Genomic DNA, 16098 nt, shown 5'->3' on the forward strand with positions numbered 1-16098 from the left:
TACTTTATCACACTTTCCTTTCGAGCATTGCTAGATATAAATATTTCAGGAATTAGTAATCCCTTCAAGTATAACTGTGAGAAATACAGTAGCCTTTAGTTATAATACTGGAGATTAACTAAAAGTATTATAATTCTCTTTAGTATCTAGTCGTTAGGGGTAACAACACTTACACTACTACATATATACCAGTGTAAGTGGACAATCAGTAACGCCAGTTTGTCAACTATAATTCTAAAGTTCAAGATTTTGTCTCTGTAAGGATATCTTGTCGATAGCCCATTGTACAGTTTTATGCTAGAAAAACATATTATCTTAATAAAATGACGGCCCGGAATTGCCAGGTGGTTAGGGCAATCGACTCGTAATCTGAGGGTCACAGGTTCAAATCCCCGACACACCAAACATGCTCGCCGTTTCAGTTGTGGGGGCGTTATTATGTGACGGTCAATCCTACTATTCGTTGGTAAAAGAGTAACCCAAGAGTTGATGGTGGGTGGTGATGACTAGTTTCCTTCCCTCTGGTCTTACACTGCTAAATTAGGGACAGCTAGCGCAGGTAGCCCTCGTGTAGCTTTACGCGAAATTAAAAAAAGAAATATACTGAATGAAATGATCACTGTAACAGAAAGCTCATGAACTTTACTGCTTCCTGCACTGTAAATAAGAATGATCACTGTAACAGAAAGCTCATGAACTTTACTGCTTCCTGCACTGTAAATAAGAATGGTCACTGTAACAGAAAGCTCATGAACTTTACTGCTTTCTGCACTGTAAATAAGAATACTTTGAGAATCAAAAGATAGCTGAGTAATCTCTAGCTAGAGGAGGGTTTATCCGAGAAACATTATATAAGTAACAAAGTTAATGGCTGCTTCGTCATAATTATCAGGAGATGACATTTTCATATTATTATTATTTCTCTAGATTACAAGAAAATATATTTAAATAAATACTTGCGGGATTTAGTTTCTCGTTTTCTGTTTTTCATCATAGTAAATAATTTTTGAATTATCTGAAGGATTCAGTTAATAACACCTATATCTTAAATCGACTAAATAATATTTCTTGTTTTACTACTCACCGAGACATATATCTTTCTTCAAAGATACAAGAGCGCCTTTTATCAGAGTTTTGTGGATTTAAGAAAATGAAGATCAAATACCTGTACACAACAAGAGTGGTCACCAAGCAGATAAACAATTTACTATTGCACAAATTCCCCTAATAAAAAGGCAAAAAGAGAATTCTGTGTTCTAAATCCTGGTTTAAATTAACAAAGAAAATGCAAGTGATGCGAGGGCGCTTGTGTCTTATATACTGAGGCACTCGCTCACAGAATGTAGAATAGGAAGGCGGTATTCTATGATGTCTCCTCCTTTCTCTTTAAATCCCAGTGCCCCACTTTTCGTAAATCAAAATTACGTGCGCATACGAAGACGCACGAGCTATTGGGCTTTAGGTTGTTTCATGTAGCCCAGTTTTTCATTATTTATAATGTGGACTACACGACGGCTGACATTTTACTGCAATGTACAGAACTCTAATTTTACCCCCAAAACAACATTTTGTTTCATTCATAATTTGAATTTCAAAACAGATATGTTTGGAGCAATTCATGTAGTATTTCAGATAATACAATACTTCAGTACGAACTACTTGAGAAAACTAACAATATAAAGTTTGTCATTAAATAAAACTAAGTTTATCTTCTGTTAATTGACAGTTAAATTGTCCTAACTATTGCTAATGCTCTTATTTGTTCTATTTAGATTATCATTTGACAAGCTTGATAATTAAATGTCAGGGAATAACAATAATTGTAATAAATTATTGAGATAAACGTAATAGAAGTGTTTTGTAAGTTTACGACGTATTGGTTATTACAAATACTTTACAAGTGCAAGCAATATGTTTAAGAAAGACCTATTGCTTATACTTGTAAAGTATTTGTAATAACCAATATGTCGTAAACTTGTAAGTTTAAGAAATACCTAAGGCCGGCATGGCGAGATAGTTAAGGCATTCAACTGGTTATCTGAGGATTGCGGATACAAATACACGTCACACCAAACATACTCGCAACTTTTGGCCGTGACGTTATTATAATGTGACAGCCAATCCTACTACTCGTTTGTAAAAGAGTAGCACAAGAGTTGGCGGTGGGTGGTGATGACTAGCTGCCCTGCCTCTAGTCTTGCACTGCTAAATTAGAGACGACTAGCGCAGATAGCCCTCGTGTATCTTTGCGCAAAATTCAAAAAAACAAACAAGAAAGACCTAAAAATTAAATTACGAAGCTATTAATATCATGCAAATGTCTCTTTTAATTAACAAACAGAGTAAGAGAAAGTGTGTTCTTCTGCGTAATTCGTGGCTTATTTCAGCTCTTTAAGCCTTTTTTTACTCAGGACGTTAAGAACTTACTTTATCTATTGCTGAAATAGTTTTTGTGTAGTATGTTCTGTCCTTTTGATCCTGGCAATATCCAGTATCGTTCACAAGCCAATGTTAATGCACTCAAGTCTGACCTATTGACCTACGAGACATGAGTAACATGCATGATTAGTGACGAGTGTTTAGTGTGCTAAGTTGATTTATAATATACTATATTTTATACATACTAATATTTCAGGTTTGGAAATAACTTAGGATAATAAAAACAAGGAGTACTCGAGGCGTGAATAATTATGGAGCTTCTAGACGCCATTTTATACTGTTGAAACATCCTATGAAACAGAAACATTAAATATTTTTTATAATAGTTTTGATAAATAGATAAATGGTTGGCGACACTGGTAATTTATCAGATAGAGCATATCTTAAACTTTATAGGGAAGACTTTGCGCCAGGGAGGATCTTACAAGCAGTTCAGATAATCATAAGCCCCATCACTGTATTTCTTTTGTGTTTTTTTGTAATTAAGTGACCTTCCTATCTCAACCCCTCAATTTAGTGGTAAGTCTGAGGGTTCATCACTCTAAAAACTTGGTATCAATACTCGAGTTGTGCACAATACAAATAATCCATTGTATAGATTTGTGCTTAACAACAATAAAATAATAATTAAATAAATCTAATTGTTTATTGTTAAAGCTGCTTCCAAATAACAAGCGGGTCATCCCTCCAGTGACACAGCTATGTGTCAGCAGACTTACAAAGCTCGAAACCGGGTTTCGATACTCGTGGTGGGCAGAGCACAGATAGCTCATTGTGTAGGCTTGTGCTTAATTATAAACAAACAAGTGGGCCATTTCTTTTGTTGCAAGTAGAATAACTTCCTCCTTACACAAATAAGCCCTGCAGTGAAGGTAGTAGCTTGTCTGATCTTTAATAATAAATATTCATCAGGGGGACTCACCAGGACAGGATCACAGCCAGAAATATTCATAACATTAATGTATATACAACTATCGCAGCATCATCAACAGAGGACGACGTGCCATACCGGTGTATGATCTATGTTTTCAAATTTAAACTTACAGAAAAGTTAATTGCAGGTTTCATCAAAGTAATTTTTGCTTGCATAAGAGTTTATACTTGCAAAATTGTTATATGGGTATAAAAAACAAAACCAAAAGATGGCCGTAAAGTCAGCTTGACCTTTGGTGTACCAAGTTTACGAGAATAGAAGCCTAATTAGTATCCTCGAAGGAAACAAAATTTATTTTTAGTATTGAACTTTTGAACATACAAAACCTGATACACAAACAACCTCGGTAAAAGAGATCTCCTACGCGATTGTACAACCTATATAATCCTTAACGTTGTCTTCTAAGAGGTTAAACTTTCATTCATTTAATTTTTTTCGTTGTATTTGGATATATGATACTCATCGATAAACGTTGGTTTGGACATATATTTAATAAACTGAAATACGTAGAAGATATATACTTTTTAACTGGGATGCTACGAATAAATTCAATAACACATACGGAGTCACATTAACATGTTGATATATAAATATATCGTTGTCTTTTAACTGAATGTGATTTAATACCGTGAGTACATATAAAGGTTAGTTACCAGAAACTACCACTCTTATTAAGTAGTGAGTGTCGCTAAAAATATATTAGGGACTTGTTTAATAACCACGTTTCGACTTAACTATCGAAATATTTTGTAAAAACGTTAAGGTCTGTTAGACAACGATATAATTAAAGAACTTTATCTCATGAACTCGAAATAAACTGGACTGGAATAACCAAAACAGTTTAGATGTTTGCAGGAAACAATTATACAAGGAAGTTTTTTTTTCACAAAGTTTGACATTGTTTATTAAATCTAAGGATTACTAAATATCATCACGTCACCATAGAAACGCCTTCCAGTAATAGTTGAGGGTGGATGTTGTTGATTAACTGCTTTCGTTCTAGATTTTGAATTTAAAATGAAAGACAAATATACAGAGGAAGTAAAATGTTGATTAGTTATTACACTTGTTTTAAGTTACTAATACTTACAATTACTTTTCGGAAAATTAGGAGATTTTCACATTAAAATGTATTAATTTTCAAATTTTGTTTGCTCACCGCTAGTACAGCGGTATGTTTTCGGATTTACACCCCCAAAATAAGCGGTTCGATTCCCCTCGGTGGGCTCAGCAGATAGCTCGATGTGGCTTTGCTATAAGAAAAAACACACAAATTTTGTTTTTTAAACCAGGTATGCTTTAAGTTGGGTAAGACAAACTGTGTATAAATATGGAAATAAGACTTTACCTTCCACTTTTTCTCAAGTAATACTGGAAAACACAACCGGATAACACTTAGGTGCCCCATGAAATATGTTGTCCCTGTTCTGAAGCAAGTGACATACTTTCTGAATTCTTCGTACCACGTGATATACTAAATACAAGGTTAAACTACTGAAACTACAGTCTAAATGTGCAATAAGTAAAAGTTAGATGCGTATACTTGTTCCATAAAAAACCTGGGCCTTGCCACAGGAAATATTTATAGGGATCTTGTGATTATTCCAAGTGATATTTTAACTAAACAAACACTCAACCAAAATGAGAGATTGTTTATCAGATTTACATGTGTGTATTCTTTTAATACCTAAAAACAATAATTCGTGTACTTAAGACCACATAGTTTTCACTTGTAACTTTGTACACTTTGCAAAACGTACACAAGCTTGTCGAACACATCAGTAAGATTGTCCCACCAGCTTATTTCACCGGCAACACTCCAGTAAACGTGATCGACCAAGAACTCTTCAATAAAATTGTCCAACTAGCTATAAGAAAATTACAGTCAATATTCTGCGTATCTACGTACATTGAAAACACCTTAACGTTACTATTACACTGTCAACATAACATGTATAGAGCAAAAACTCTCAATCTGTACACTTTAACCGATTATGAGCAAAATACAAAACGAGCAATTGTAGTTTCGAAACTTATGATAAAGCTGTGGCGAACGTATGTATGCAGGTTGTTGTTACAATTAGTAGTTCATATAATCTAAGTCTAATTGGTAATTAGTTATTACTTGTTTTGTACAACTTGATACGACTTCTTTAATCCCAACATTGAACTGCAAATATATTAGTGACTTCAGGGAAGTCATATGAAAGGCTGTATGTGGCCAGGATTTCGTCTTGGATTTTCTTATTACAAAGGTTGGTGTGTTGTTCACTCTTCTGTGTTGTATATTGTATTTTTCTACCCACACGGCAGGGAATTTTATACGTCTATGAGCCATTTCAGATTTCCAATACTCACAGAGAGCCCCCTTCCCCGTAACACATCCGTAGATCTGTAGGCTTATAACACTGAAAACCGGGTTTCAATACCAATGGTGGACAGAGCACATATAGCCCATTATGTAGTTCTGCACTTAATACCACCCTATCAACAAGAAACAGCATCTGTCGCTACAAAGAATTTGTCTGATTTATTGAATCAAATAAAGGAACTGACTGTCGCTTTTATAATGCGACCCCAAATGAATACGCGAAGCGTGCTCAACGGCATTGCATTTCGAACTTGCGAGTCCCTGAATGCTAATAGGTAACGTTCAGTCACATGTAAAGGATGTAAAAGAAACAAAACAAAGAAGTATTCGTTCATGATGAACATAATAACCACTCAAAATATATGACAGATATAATAGCTTTGTTTCAAACCACTAGTAATTTTTGATAAATAAAAGTGGCAATGATTGTAAACACATCACTGTTTGTTTTTTGATTTGTTTTTGAATTTCGCAGAAAGCTACACGAGGGCTATCTGCGCTAGCCGTCCCTAATTTAACAATGTAAGACTAGAGAGAAGGCAGCTAGTCATCACAACCCACCTCCGCCAATGGTTAGGCTACTCTTTTGCCAATGAATAGTGGAATTGATTGAACGTTATAACGCCCCAACGGCTGAAAGGACGAGCATGTTTGATGTGATGGAGATTCGAACATGCGACCCTTAGATTACGAGTCGAACGCCTTAACACACCTGGCCATGCCAGGCCTTAATTACATCATTTTTACCCATTTAAAATGTGTTTCTAACAAAATGTTTCAGTTTAAATTTCGTGCAAAGATGCACGAGGGCTATATGTGCTACCAGTTCCTAATTTAGCCATGTAAGGTTAGAGGGAAGGAAGCTAGACATTACCACCCACCGCCAACTCTTGGGCTACTGTTTTACTGATCAATACTGGGATTGACCATTACATTATTACGCTCCTACAAATTACCAGTCGGTCGTTCCTGACCACCTGGCCACGACGGGACACTGTAGTGAAAAGAGCAATATATCCTTTGCAATAAGCTGTACATCACTGCCAGCAGGTTATTTTGCTCGAAACCGGAGATTATCTCAACAAATAAATCGTTACACACATTTTACTAAACATTCCACGTCCATTTATTAAGGTTCTGAGACGCTAGTTCGGACAAACAACAACCTTACAATTCAATAGTTGTAAAATTTTTCTAGGCTTCCAAACTTCAAGCAAATTCGAGGGGGGGGGTAACACTGGAAGATGGCCCGCGGGTTTTTTTGCCTTACCAAAGTTGTCTGAAGGTGTTTTTTTTAAGAACCACAACAGGTAAGATAGAGTTTCCATATTATTCTTTCAATATAAGAACGAAAATGCTGAATCATTCCCTGTTAATCTGCTGAAGGTAAACGTCATATATATAGTTCGAAATCTATAAAAATTCCTCATGAAATATCTGTAGTTTCCCGATAAATATGCGACAATCATAGTTTGTAGTATCCCAACTGTAGCAAATCAACATTATGTATACTGCCTTTTGACATGTCGTGTTGGTTACATTTCTAGGCCTGAAGAAACTTTTTAGAAATTTCAGTTAAGGCAAGAATGTTGATATTTGCATACATATATATATACATTGTGATTCTTACACGAAAGAATCTTCTACAAATTTTTGGTGAATAGGCGGAAATTTCGCCACACACATTTCTAAATATATACTTCACTGCAACAAACATCAATATTAAAACAGATGTGTTACAATAAATCCGGCACAACTACCATTCAATTAGTCTCCGAGTTTAAAATTAGGGATAGCGAAATGCAACAAACCAACAAAATAATTCTTCAGATTCATTATTTAAAGATTTCGAACACCTTCAAGAACTAGGTTACATTTATCATAGCAACAAAACATTATTGCAACCAACAAAAGAAGAATCAGAACAGTGAGCTGTGGACGTTTTTATATAACACACTAGAAAAAAAAATCATTAGTTCCAGGGATATCTCTTATACACTTTAATTAACGTTGTATTTTTGAAACTAAGAACTGACTCTTATATGAATTTTATCATTAATCTGTGAAACACTCGTACAGCTAAACTGTAGACGTAAATAAATAGTTCTTAAGTACATCCTTGTTTTGAAGTTTGATTCCTATCATTTGTTAAAATGACCTACATTGCTGCAACTACTCATAGAAAACCCTCTGCTCAAGAGGCGGCTTTTGTTATTTAGATCGTTTCAAATTGAATAAATGCAGTTGTTGATGATCCATATTTCGTCAGTTTGAAGTTTATGAAAAGAACAATTTGAAAGAACCGAGCTTCAGAAATGTACTTCTGTAGATTTTTAACTCAGAAACTTAAACATACAGTGCATCTCTAAACGTACGTAAACACAAAGTAAAACGGAATTATCTGTGAAGACCCGTTCTTTAAAGTGTTTTTGTTTTATGATTAGTACAGAATTTTTATATTATAGAAGGAAAGTATACTTTTTTGTAATTAGTGGATGTTTTAGGGCCATTATAACATTCCAGTATTTTTTACAGTACTTTGTTAAAAGGTAAACCAGTGATGTTGTTTTTTTAGTGAATGATATTAACCACTTTCTCTAGCAGCGTCGTTAACCTAATTACTAGGCGAAAGGACGTAAAAACATGGTTTCAGTTAATTCAAAACTGATTAACGGTTTCGAACCGTAAAAATGATAGAAATGTATGACAACTTAATATATGATATATGTTCCTAAAATATATCTGATTTTATTATTGTTAAAATAATGGTACTACATAATATTAATATACTAAATATAAGAGACTAATTACTTTATTAATTACTGCATCATGTCAAGACACAGATAAATCACTCTTATTGTTTAATAAGTTAATAATGGGACTAATTATATTGTTAGTTACTGCTCCGAACCAATACAAGAAACTAATTACTTAATCAGTTACTGCATCACGTCAAAACACAGACAAATTACTCTTATTGTTTAATAAGCTAATAATGGGACTAATTATATTGTTAGTTACTGCTCCAAATCAATACAAGAAACTAATTACTTAATCAATTACTGTATCATGTCAAAACACAAACACATTATTCTTATTGTTTTATAAGTTAATAACGGGACTAATTATATTGCTAATTAGTGCTTTGTATCAGTTTGAAGTTTCTATCACACAAAATACCAAATATTTTAAAGAGAGAAAATATGTTGAAACTATATCTGTTAACAAAAACTGGGTGGTACATGTAACTAAACCACCATTGATAAAACATGATACCAATACACTTTACACTATTATTTTCAGTTTAACACTGTTGTGTCAGAGTATCATTGTATCTTACACTTTGTTTTCGACACTCCGTTAAACTTTGTATTCTTTCCAATTATAATTGTTTGTTTGTTTTCAGATAATCGTAAAACTTATTGTAGTTGCCTTAAATTTTATATTTTATTTAATTATTATATACAGCTTAGATGTAAAGTTAGTATTATAACTTTAATATTATAACAGTAATAACACAGTAATGATAATCTATTACATTGTCAGAGTCGATAAATAAAACGTTACAATCATTTCAACATTACAAGCTTTTTTTGTACTGACTTGATAAAGCCGCAACGGTTAAACAGTTGGTACAAAATAAAGATTTTTCTATAATTATCTGGAGTATAAAGGTACCGTTTATCAGAAATGTAGTACTGATATCGTAGACGTTTCTACCTCTTTTGTAACATCTAACAGTCGTTATGTCACGTGACAACACAATTTCGTATTAAATTGTAAGTAATAAGTTCTTTGATTATTTATAGTTTTTAATGTGTAGTAGTTAGCTGGCATGTTTCTTTCTGATGTTACTTGCTAAGAATGTCGTTGCAACAACTAAATTGTTGAAATTAAAACATGCGTAACAATTCTCGGTTCTGATGAAGTCGTGTTCAGTTAACATTTATAAAAACTGAAATAGAAACATGCGTTACCGTTCTCAGCGTACATCCTTCTGTTGAAGCTACACACAGCATTGTAAAAATGAACTATATGTTTGACATTCGCGCCTCTATAATTTCAAGAATGACACACTCATTGTGAGGAAGGTACTAAATGTAATTGTTTCTAGTTGCAAATATTATGTAATATTTATATCTGTGACGTAACTGCATAAATGCACGAGAAGCAACAACTACGCAAGCAAAATTGTCTACTAAGTTTTCAAAGACAATTAGCGTATCGTTTTAAAGTTTCAAGTACGTCGGCACAGTCAATCATACGATAAATTAATAAACCTAAAATTTCAAAATCTAAAACGAAATGCTTATTTTGATCGAACTCCTAACTCTCAATTTCAGTACTATACAAATCCATCGGTCCAGCCATGAGAACCCACGAAATACAATTATCCTACATATAGAAGCTTACATTAAAAAAAAATCAAAATCAAAGTTTAATTTATTGTTTGAATAACCCTTGTATGATAATGCCAATTTTAAATTATTGGTTCATTTAAGCATGAGATTTAAAATTCCATGCATTCCCTGTTTAAGTGCTCATTAATGACTGTTTCCAGAAGATCACTATTTTCTAAGAAGATCTAAAATCCGAGTTTTCAAAAATTGTGGAATAGTGTAAGTATCAGCTAAACATAGGGTAGTACAGTTTATAATAACTATATATTTTTTAACTTTGAAATTCCTCAATATTTCTCTTAGAAGATATTTAAACTACTTTCAGAATCAAGGATGTCGAATGTTTATTTTTAATCTTATGATCGTTAGGATGTTTTCAATATGTTTATTGACAAATCAGTGAAGTACATGTTGTTAACCAGAACTTCTTAACATATTAACAAATTATCAACCTTAACACGGGTCATCCGCTAGTACAACGGTAAGTCTACTGCTTTACAACGCTAAAATCAGAGGTTTGATTCCCCTCGGTGGAGTCAGTAGATAGCTCGATGTGGCTTCGCAATAAGAAAAAAAACCGCGCACGACTGATGATGCAGAGTTATTTTACTAGTTCTGAGGCTCGGCATGGTCAAATGGTTAAGGCACTCGACTTGTAATCCAAGTGTCGTTGGTTTGCAACCTCGTCACATGGAGACGTTATAATGTTATGGTCAATCCCACTATTCGTTGGTAAAAGAGTAGCCCGAGAGTGGGCGGTGGGTGGTGATGACTAGCCGTCTTCCTTCTAGTTTTACACTGTTAAATTAGGGATGGCTAGCGCAGATATTCCGCGTGTAGCTTTTCGCGAAATTCAAAATGAACCAAACCGAGACATGCTAAATGTGACTCATTAGTTATCTTGCTTGTTTACGGCTCTGCTGGTCCAGAATTCACGTCCCGTTACCTCATTTTGGAGCAATCTGGAGTTTTGAGTGTCATGTGGATGTTGGTTAAATCCTACTATCCATTCAGACAAGAGCCCTTCAAAAGTCAGCGGGCGGTACTGTTGATTAGCTGCTTTCCCTGTAGTCTATAAGTTCAAAACTAGGGATGGCTAGTGCAGATATCTCTTAACTGAATAGCATTGGGCGACTATTCGAAATCAAACAAACAAATCTAACTAGAAACACCACCATCACCATTTACTGTCTTGATCGAAAGAACCGCTAATTTCACCCTTTCAAAACTAACAAAGAATATATTTTTGTTTGGGTATATTATAGAAATGTTCGTATTTTGCATGTAGTTAGTTGGTATCGTTGTAAAAAGGATATTAACTTTGGCTACTTCTCTAGGTTAGACGAACATTATATACCACAAATACTTTTGTACAACGCTTATAATTGCTTGACCAATTTTTTTTATTCATTCTCCTGACGTGAGGTAATTACAAGCTGTCTCCTTTGGAAACTTAGTCTGTGGTAGAAATTATCGTTTACGTATGTAATCTGGTATTTTAAAATAAGGCATCAAGGTTTTATCTGAGTATCACTTCCATGATTCCTATCTGTTTATTGGTTTCACGCAGATATCTTGTGTTTCTCTTCCAACAACCAGGTGCGTCAGAGTAACGAATATAGCAGGCAGCCAGTTTTGTAAAAGTCCTCAAACAATGACTACATTTTTATTATTATGGGAGTACTTTACTCACTTTTCCAATAACATTAATTTCAGGCCTTAGATTGTAAATGAGCAAACTCGATTTTGTTTTGAGACTTTGGACATAACTGGCTCTTGCTAAGATACTAAGCCAATTAGAATGAATAATAATGTCATGTTCAAATACAACTGACATAGTACGTGATCTTGGATTAGTATATTCTTTCACTTGCATTATCAACATTTAGTTGGTTGTAAATGAATTTCTGAAGAAATTTACTGCCAGTAAATACACTTTTAAGAATAGATTTGAATTCTCCCATGAAAGAAACTTTTGAATTTTCTAATAATAATATGCACTGTGTCAGTTTTAATACAAAATCACTTTCTAGAAATATACCTTTATAAGATACCATACTGTTAACTGCTAATCTTTATAAGATACCATACTGTTAACTGCTAATCTTTATAAGATAACATACTGTTAACTGCTAACCTTTTAAGATAACATACTGTTAACTGTTAACATTTATAAGATACCATACTGTTAACTGCTAACCTTTATAAGATACCATACTGTTAACTGTTAACATTTATAAGATACCATACTGTTAACTGTTAACATTTATAAGATACATTACTGTTAACTGCTAACATTTATAAGATACCATACTGTTAACTGCTAACCTTATAAGATACCATACTGTTAACTGCTAACTGCTAACTTTTATAAGATACCATACTGTTAACTGCTAACTTTTATAAGATACCATACTGTTAACTGCTAACCTTGTAAGATACCATACTGTTAACTGCTAACTTTTATAAGATACCATACTGTTAACTGCTAACTTTTATAAGATACCATACTGTTAACTGCTAACTTTTATAAGATACCATACTGTTAACTGCTAACCTGTTGTCCTTATTCCTAAATCTATATCTTTTCGAAATTAACAAACTTCGTCATTAAAGAATAACGTTTGCTTTTGAATGTAAAGTGTTAATACCAAATCGATGGTGTTTCTATGAGTTTGCCCTCTGATGGCACAGCAATATATCTGCAGACTTGTACTGTTAGAAACCGGGGTTCGTTACCTTTAGTGGGTAGAGAACATATAACACATTGTGTAACTTTATGGTTAGCTACAAACAAAGGAAGTGAATTTGGTTCCCACCCCAGCAGCACAGCCATATGTCTGCAGACTCACATCGTAGGAAATTGGGTTTCGATACCTGTAGTGGATAGAGCACAGATTGTCCATTATGTAACATTGTACTTAATTCCAAAACAATCAATCAATCAATTCTACGGATTTGAGATTGACGCAAACTTTCGTGTTTTTATGGAAAACAATAGTTAGTAAATTGCCCACAACAATTTAAACCTCTTCTATCATCATAGGCATGTTGATAATATACATTAGCTTTAAGAAAAAAAAACAGCTGACGAAACTTCACAGTTTTTCAGTATTTGAATGATAGATATAGCAGTATAAAGTTTACTGTGGAGTCCTGTAAACTTTCATTATTGAACGATTTAATCAGTAATAATCATAATGGTCATTTCAAATGTGAAGTGCGCCACAAAAAATATTTAGAGGCTAGTACTTTAAATGTACAAGATTTATTCCAAATAAGCAACTGATAAAAGTCGGAGGTAGCCGACTTCTAGCGGCCCAGGAATAAGTCTGTAGGCTTATAACCCTAAAAATAGGGTTTCGTACTGATGGAGGTCACATCATAGATAGACCATTCTGTAGCTTTATCCTTAATAACAAACTGAAATATTTTCACTGTTTTCACCCATGTAGTAAGACAAAAGTTTCAAGACAAACATCACAATATCGAGAGATCTGTTAGGTTTGATTAATGAGTTACAGATTTGTAAAATGATGTAGAAATCATGAACAAGGACAACTCGTTAAACGAGAAAAAAATCGGAGCTTTTTAGTACAGGAGTAATTTGTCTAGTTGTCTCATTCTAGTTTATCGTTTGAAAATTAAGAATAGTCATGCGCAGATAGCCCTTGCGCAAAAATTATAAACAAATAAATCTGACAACTGTCATGACTTCTAATAGGTAAGCTGATTACAATCAGGAAAATTAATTTACCGATAGCTTCATCCTTCATACATCTGCTCTGATGACAATTTCACTAGGAGAGTTTGGTCGTCATCAAGATTGGACAGGTCTATAACTAGACAGGAATAGTCTGGTAGGCAACAACAAGCTTTCCGAACATAACCAAAACTAGAGAAATATATGAATTTTGAGCTAGGATATTATAGCTACATGGAGTTACATTTGAGAAAAAGTAACCAAGACCAGTGCTAGACAAAACTGTTTGTTTGCTTGTTTTTGAATTTCGCGCAAATCTACACGAGAACTATCTGCGCTAGCCATTACTACTTTAGCAGTGTAAGACTAAAAGGCAGCTAGCCATCACCACCCACCGCCAACTCTTGGGCTACTCTTTTACCAACGAAGAGTGGGATTGACTGTCACTTTATAACTCCCCCACGGTCGAAAGTACAAGCATGTTTAGTGCGACGGGCATTTGAACTCGCGACCCTCAAATTACGAGTCGAACGCCTTAACCCACCTGGCCATGCCGGGCCATGGATATGTTTAAATCCAGGAAGTTGTGTGACAGTTTTGGAAAGTTCATTTCTGATGATATGCTCAAATTAAAACAGAATGTCGTTTCTAAGGAATGGCAGATACATGAAAAGTAAAAACAAAACAGTTATGAAACATGACAAATACAGGATATACATGTGTTAAAAGCTAATTTTGTATAAAGGTAATGTATGGTTGAAAAACAAAAGCAAAAGTGCTCCCAGCTGTTCATCTACCTAGTATTGACAACACGTTTTATGATAAAATGTACATGTACATAAACGCACACAAAAGGTATGATATACATCATAATTATATAATAAACCAAAACTAATAAGATTACCAAGAAAAATTAAAATTCATATCGATATTAACCAATGAAATTCGTAGCCTCTGGACAACATTAGCAACACAACTTACTGTCAGATTTCATGCATCATAAAATACAAATAACCTTTAATCAAAAGTCAGGACAGCTTCTCGACTGATACCTGAACAGAATAAATACAAAGAGAGTTAAGATAAGGCACGCACGCATGTAGGGTGGCACGAGGGGGTTCGGCCGAACCCTCTGCTTGCGTGATGCAAAAATAAGCTTATAATGTTATAGCGCAGCTGTTTAAGGTATCTATGCGTTTTCAACGTTATTCTTATGAAGCATCAACGTTTTTTGGCTTGAAATAATCGCATGACCCTTGTATCATTAGCGTACTTTGCGTGATGATTGTGCTTAGCGCAACAGTACTTGTTGGCTTTTGATCTCACAAACTAGAACCTCCCCCTTCAAACATTCTGCATACTGGTTGCAATTGGTTGTTTATTTTTTGAATTTTGCGCAATACCACACGACGGCTTTCTGTGCTAGTCGTCCCTAATTTAGCAGTGTAAGACTAGAGGGAAGGCAGCTAGTCATCACCACCAACCGCCAACTCTTGGGCTCCTCTTTTACCAACGAATAGTGGGATTGACCGTCACATTATAACAACCCCACAGCTAAAAGGGCGAACACCTTTAGTACGACCAGGATTCGAACCCGCGACCCTCGGGTTGCGAGTCGAACGCCTTAACACGCTTGGCCATGCCGGGCCCGTGGATTTGTAAGGTAAAATGGTTGAAATACAGTTTATTAATTACATTGAAGAATCATTCAAACATGACAAACCAATGTAAACTAAAGTTGGACAGTAAGACTGCATGTAAAGTTCGATATGGATTAACGAAATTCACTTTGTATTAGCGGATTTATATGAATTGTGAATGCTACTAAAACAGCTTCAGAAATAAAAGCAAAACCATAGATAGGTATGAATACAGTTATTAAAATAACGACTCTTAAATATTTCATATCGTGTGATTCATTAATTACTAATATTCTCGTATAAAATAATGAAATCACTTTAAAGTGCTGTTTTGTCAATAAAACAAAAAGTGCTTGTATATATATATATAATCAGTAAGCTAATGAAACAAAATTTAAATGTTCATTATCTAGCTAACAACAGATTAGTTCAGGGAGTAAAAACAAAGGTATCTTCATACATTTCCTGAACTAAGAATAAAAGATACGTCATAAATTCTCTTATATTTTGATTATTATGAGCACAAAGTTACAAATATTGACGAATTGATAGCACTCGTGCTACCCAGTAGAATAAATATCGTTATAACACAGCGAGAGTGCCAGATATGT

The 16098-nt window shown here is 34.2% G+C and overlaps 1 protein-coding gene across 2 annotated transcripts in view; it reads right to left on the reverse strand.

Moving 5' to 3' along the window:
• Positions 1-1290, reverse strand: part of LOC143234089 (salivary peroxidase/catechol oxidase-like) — a 63642-nt gene extending 62352 nt beyond the window's left edge. For both annotated transcript variants that reach the window (XM_076471145.1, XM_076471144.1), the window contains exon 1: positions 1085-1290. Coding sequence is in view for 1 of the 2 variants with exons in the window: in XM_076471144.1 (XP_076327259.1) it covers positions 1085-1092 (8 nt within the window). In the remaining variant the exon portion in view is untranslated. The remainder of the gene's footprint in view (positions 1-1084) is intronic.
• Between the last annotated feature and the right edge of the window lie 14808 nt (positions 1291-16098).

Source organism: Tachypleus tridentatus, chromosome 12 (assembly GCF_004210375.1).
Source record: "Tachypleus tridentatus isolate NWPU-2018 chromosome 12, ASM421037v1, whole genome shotgun sequence".
Taxonomy (NCBI): Eukaryota; Metazoa; Arthropoda; class Merostomata; order Xiphosura; family Limulidae; genus Tachypleus; species Tachypleus tridentatus.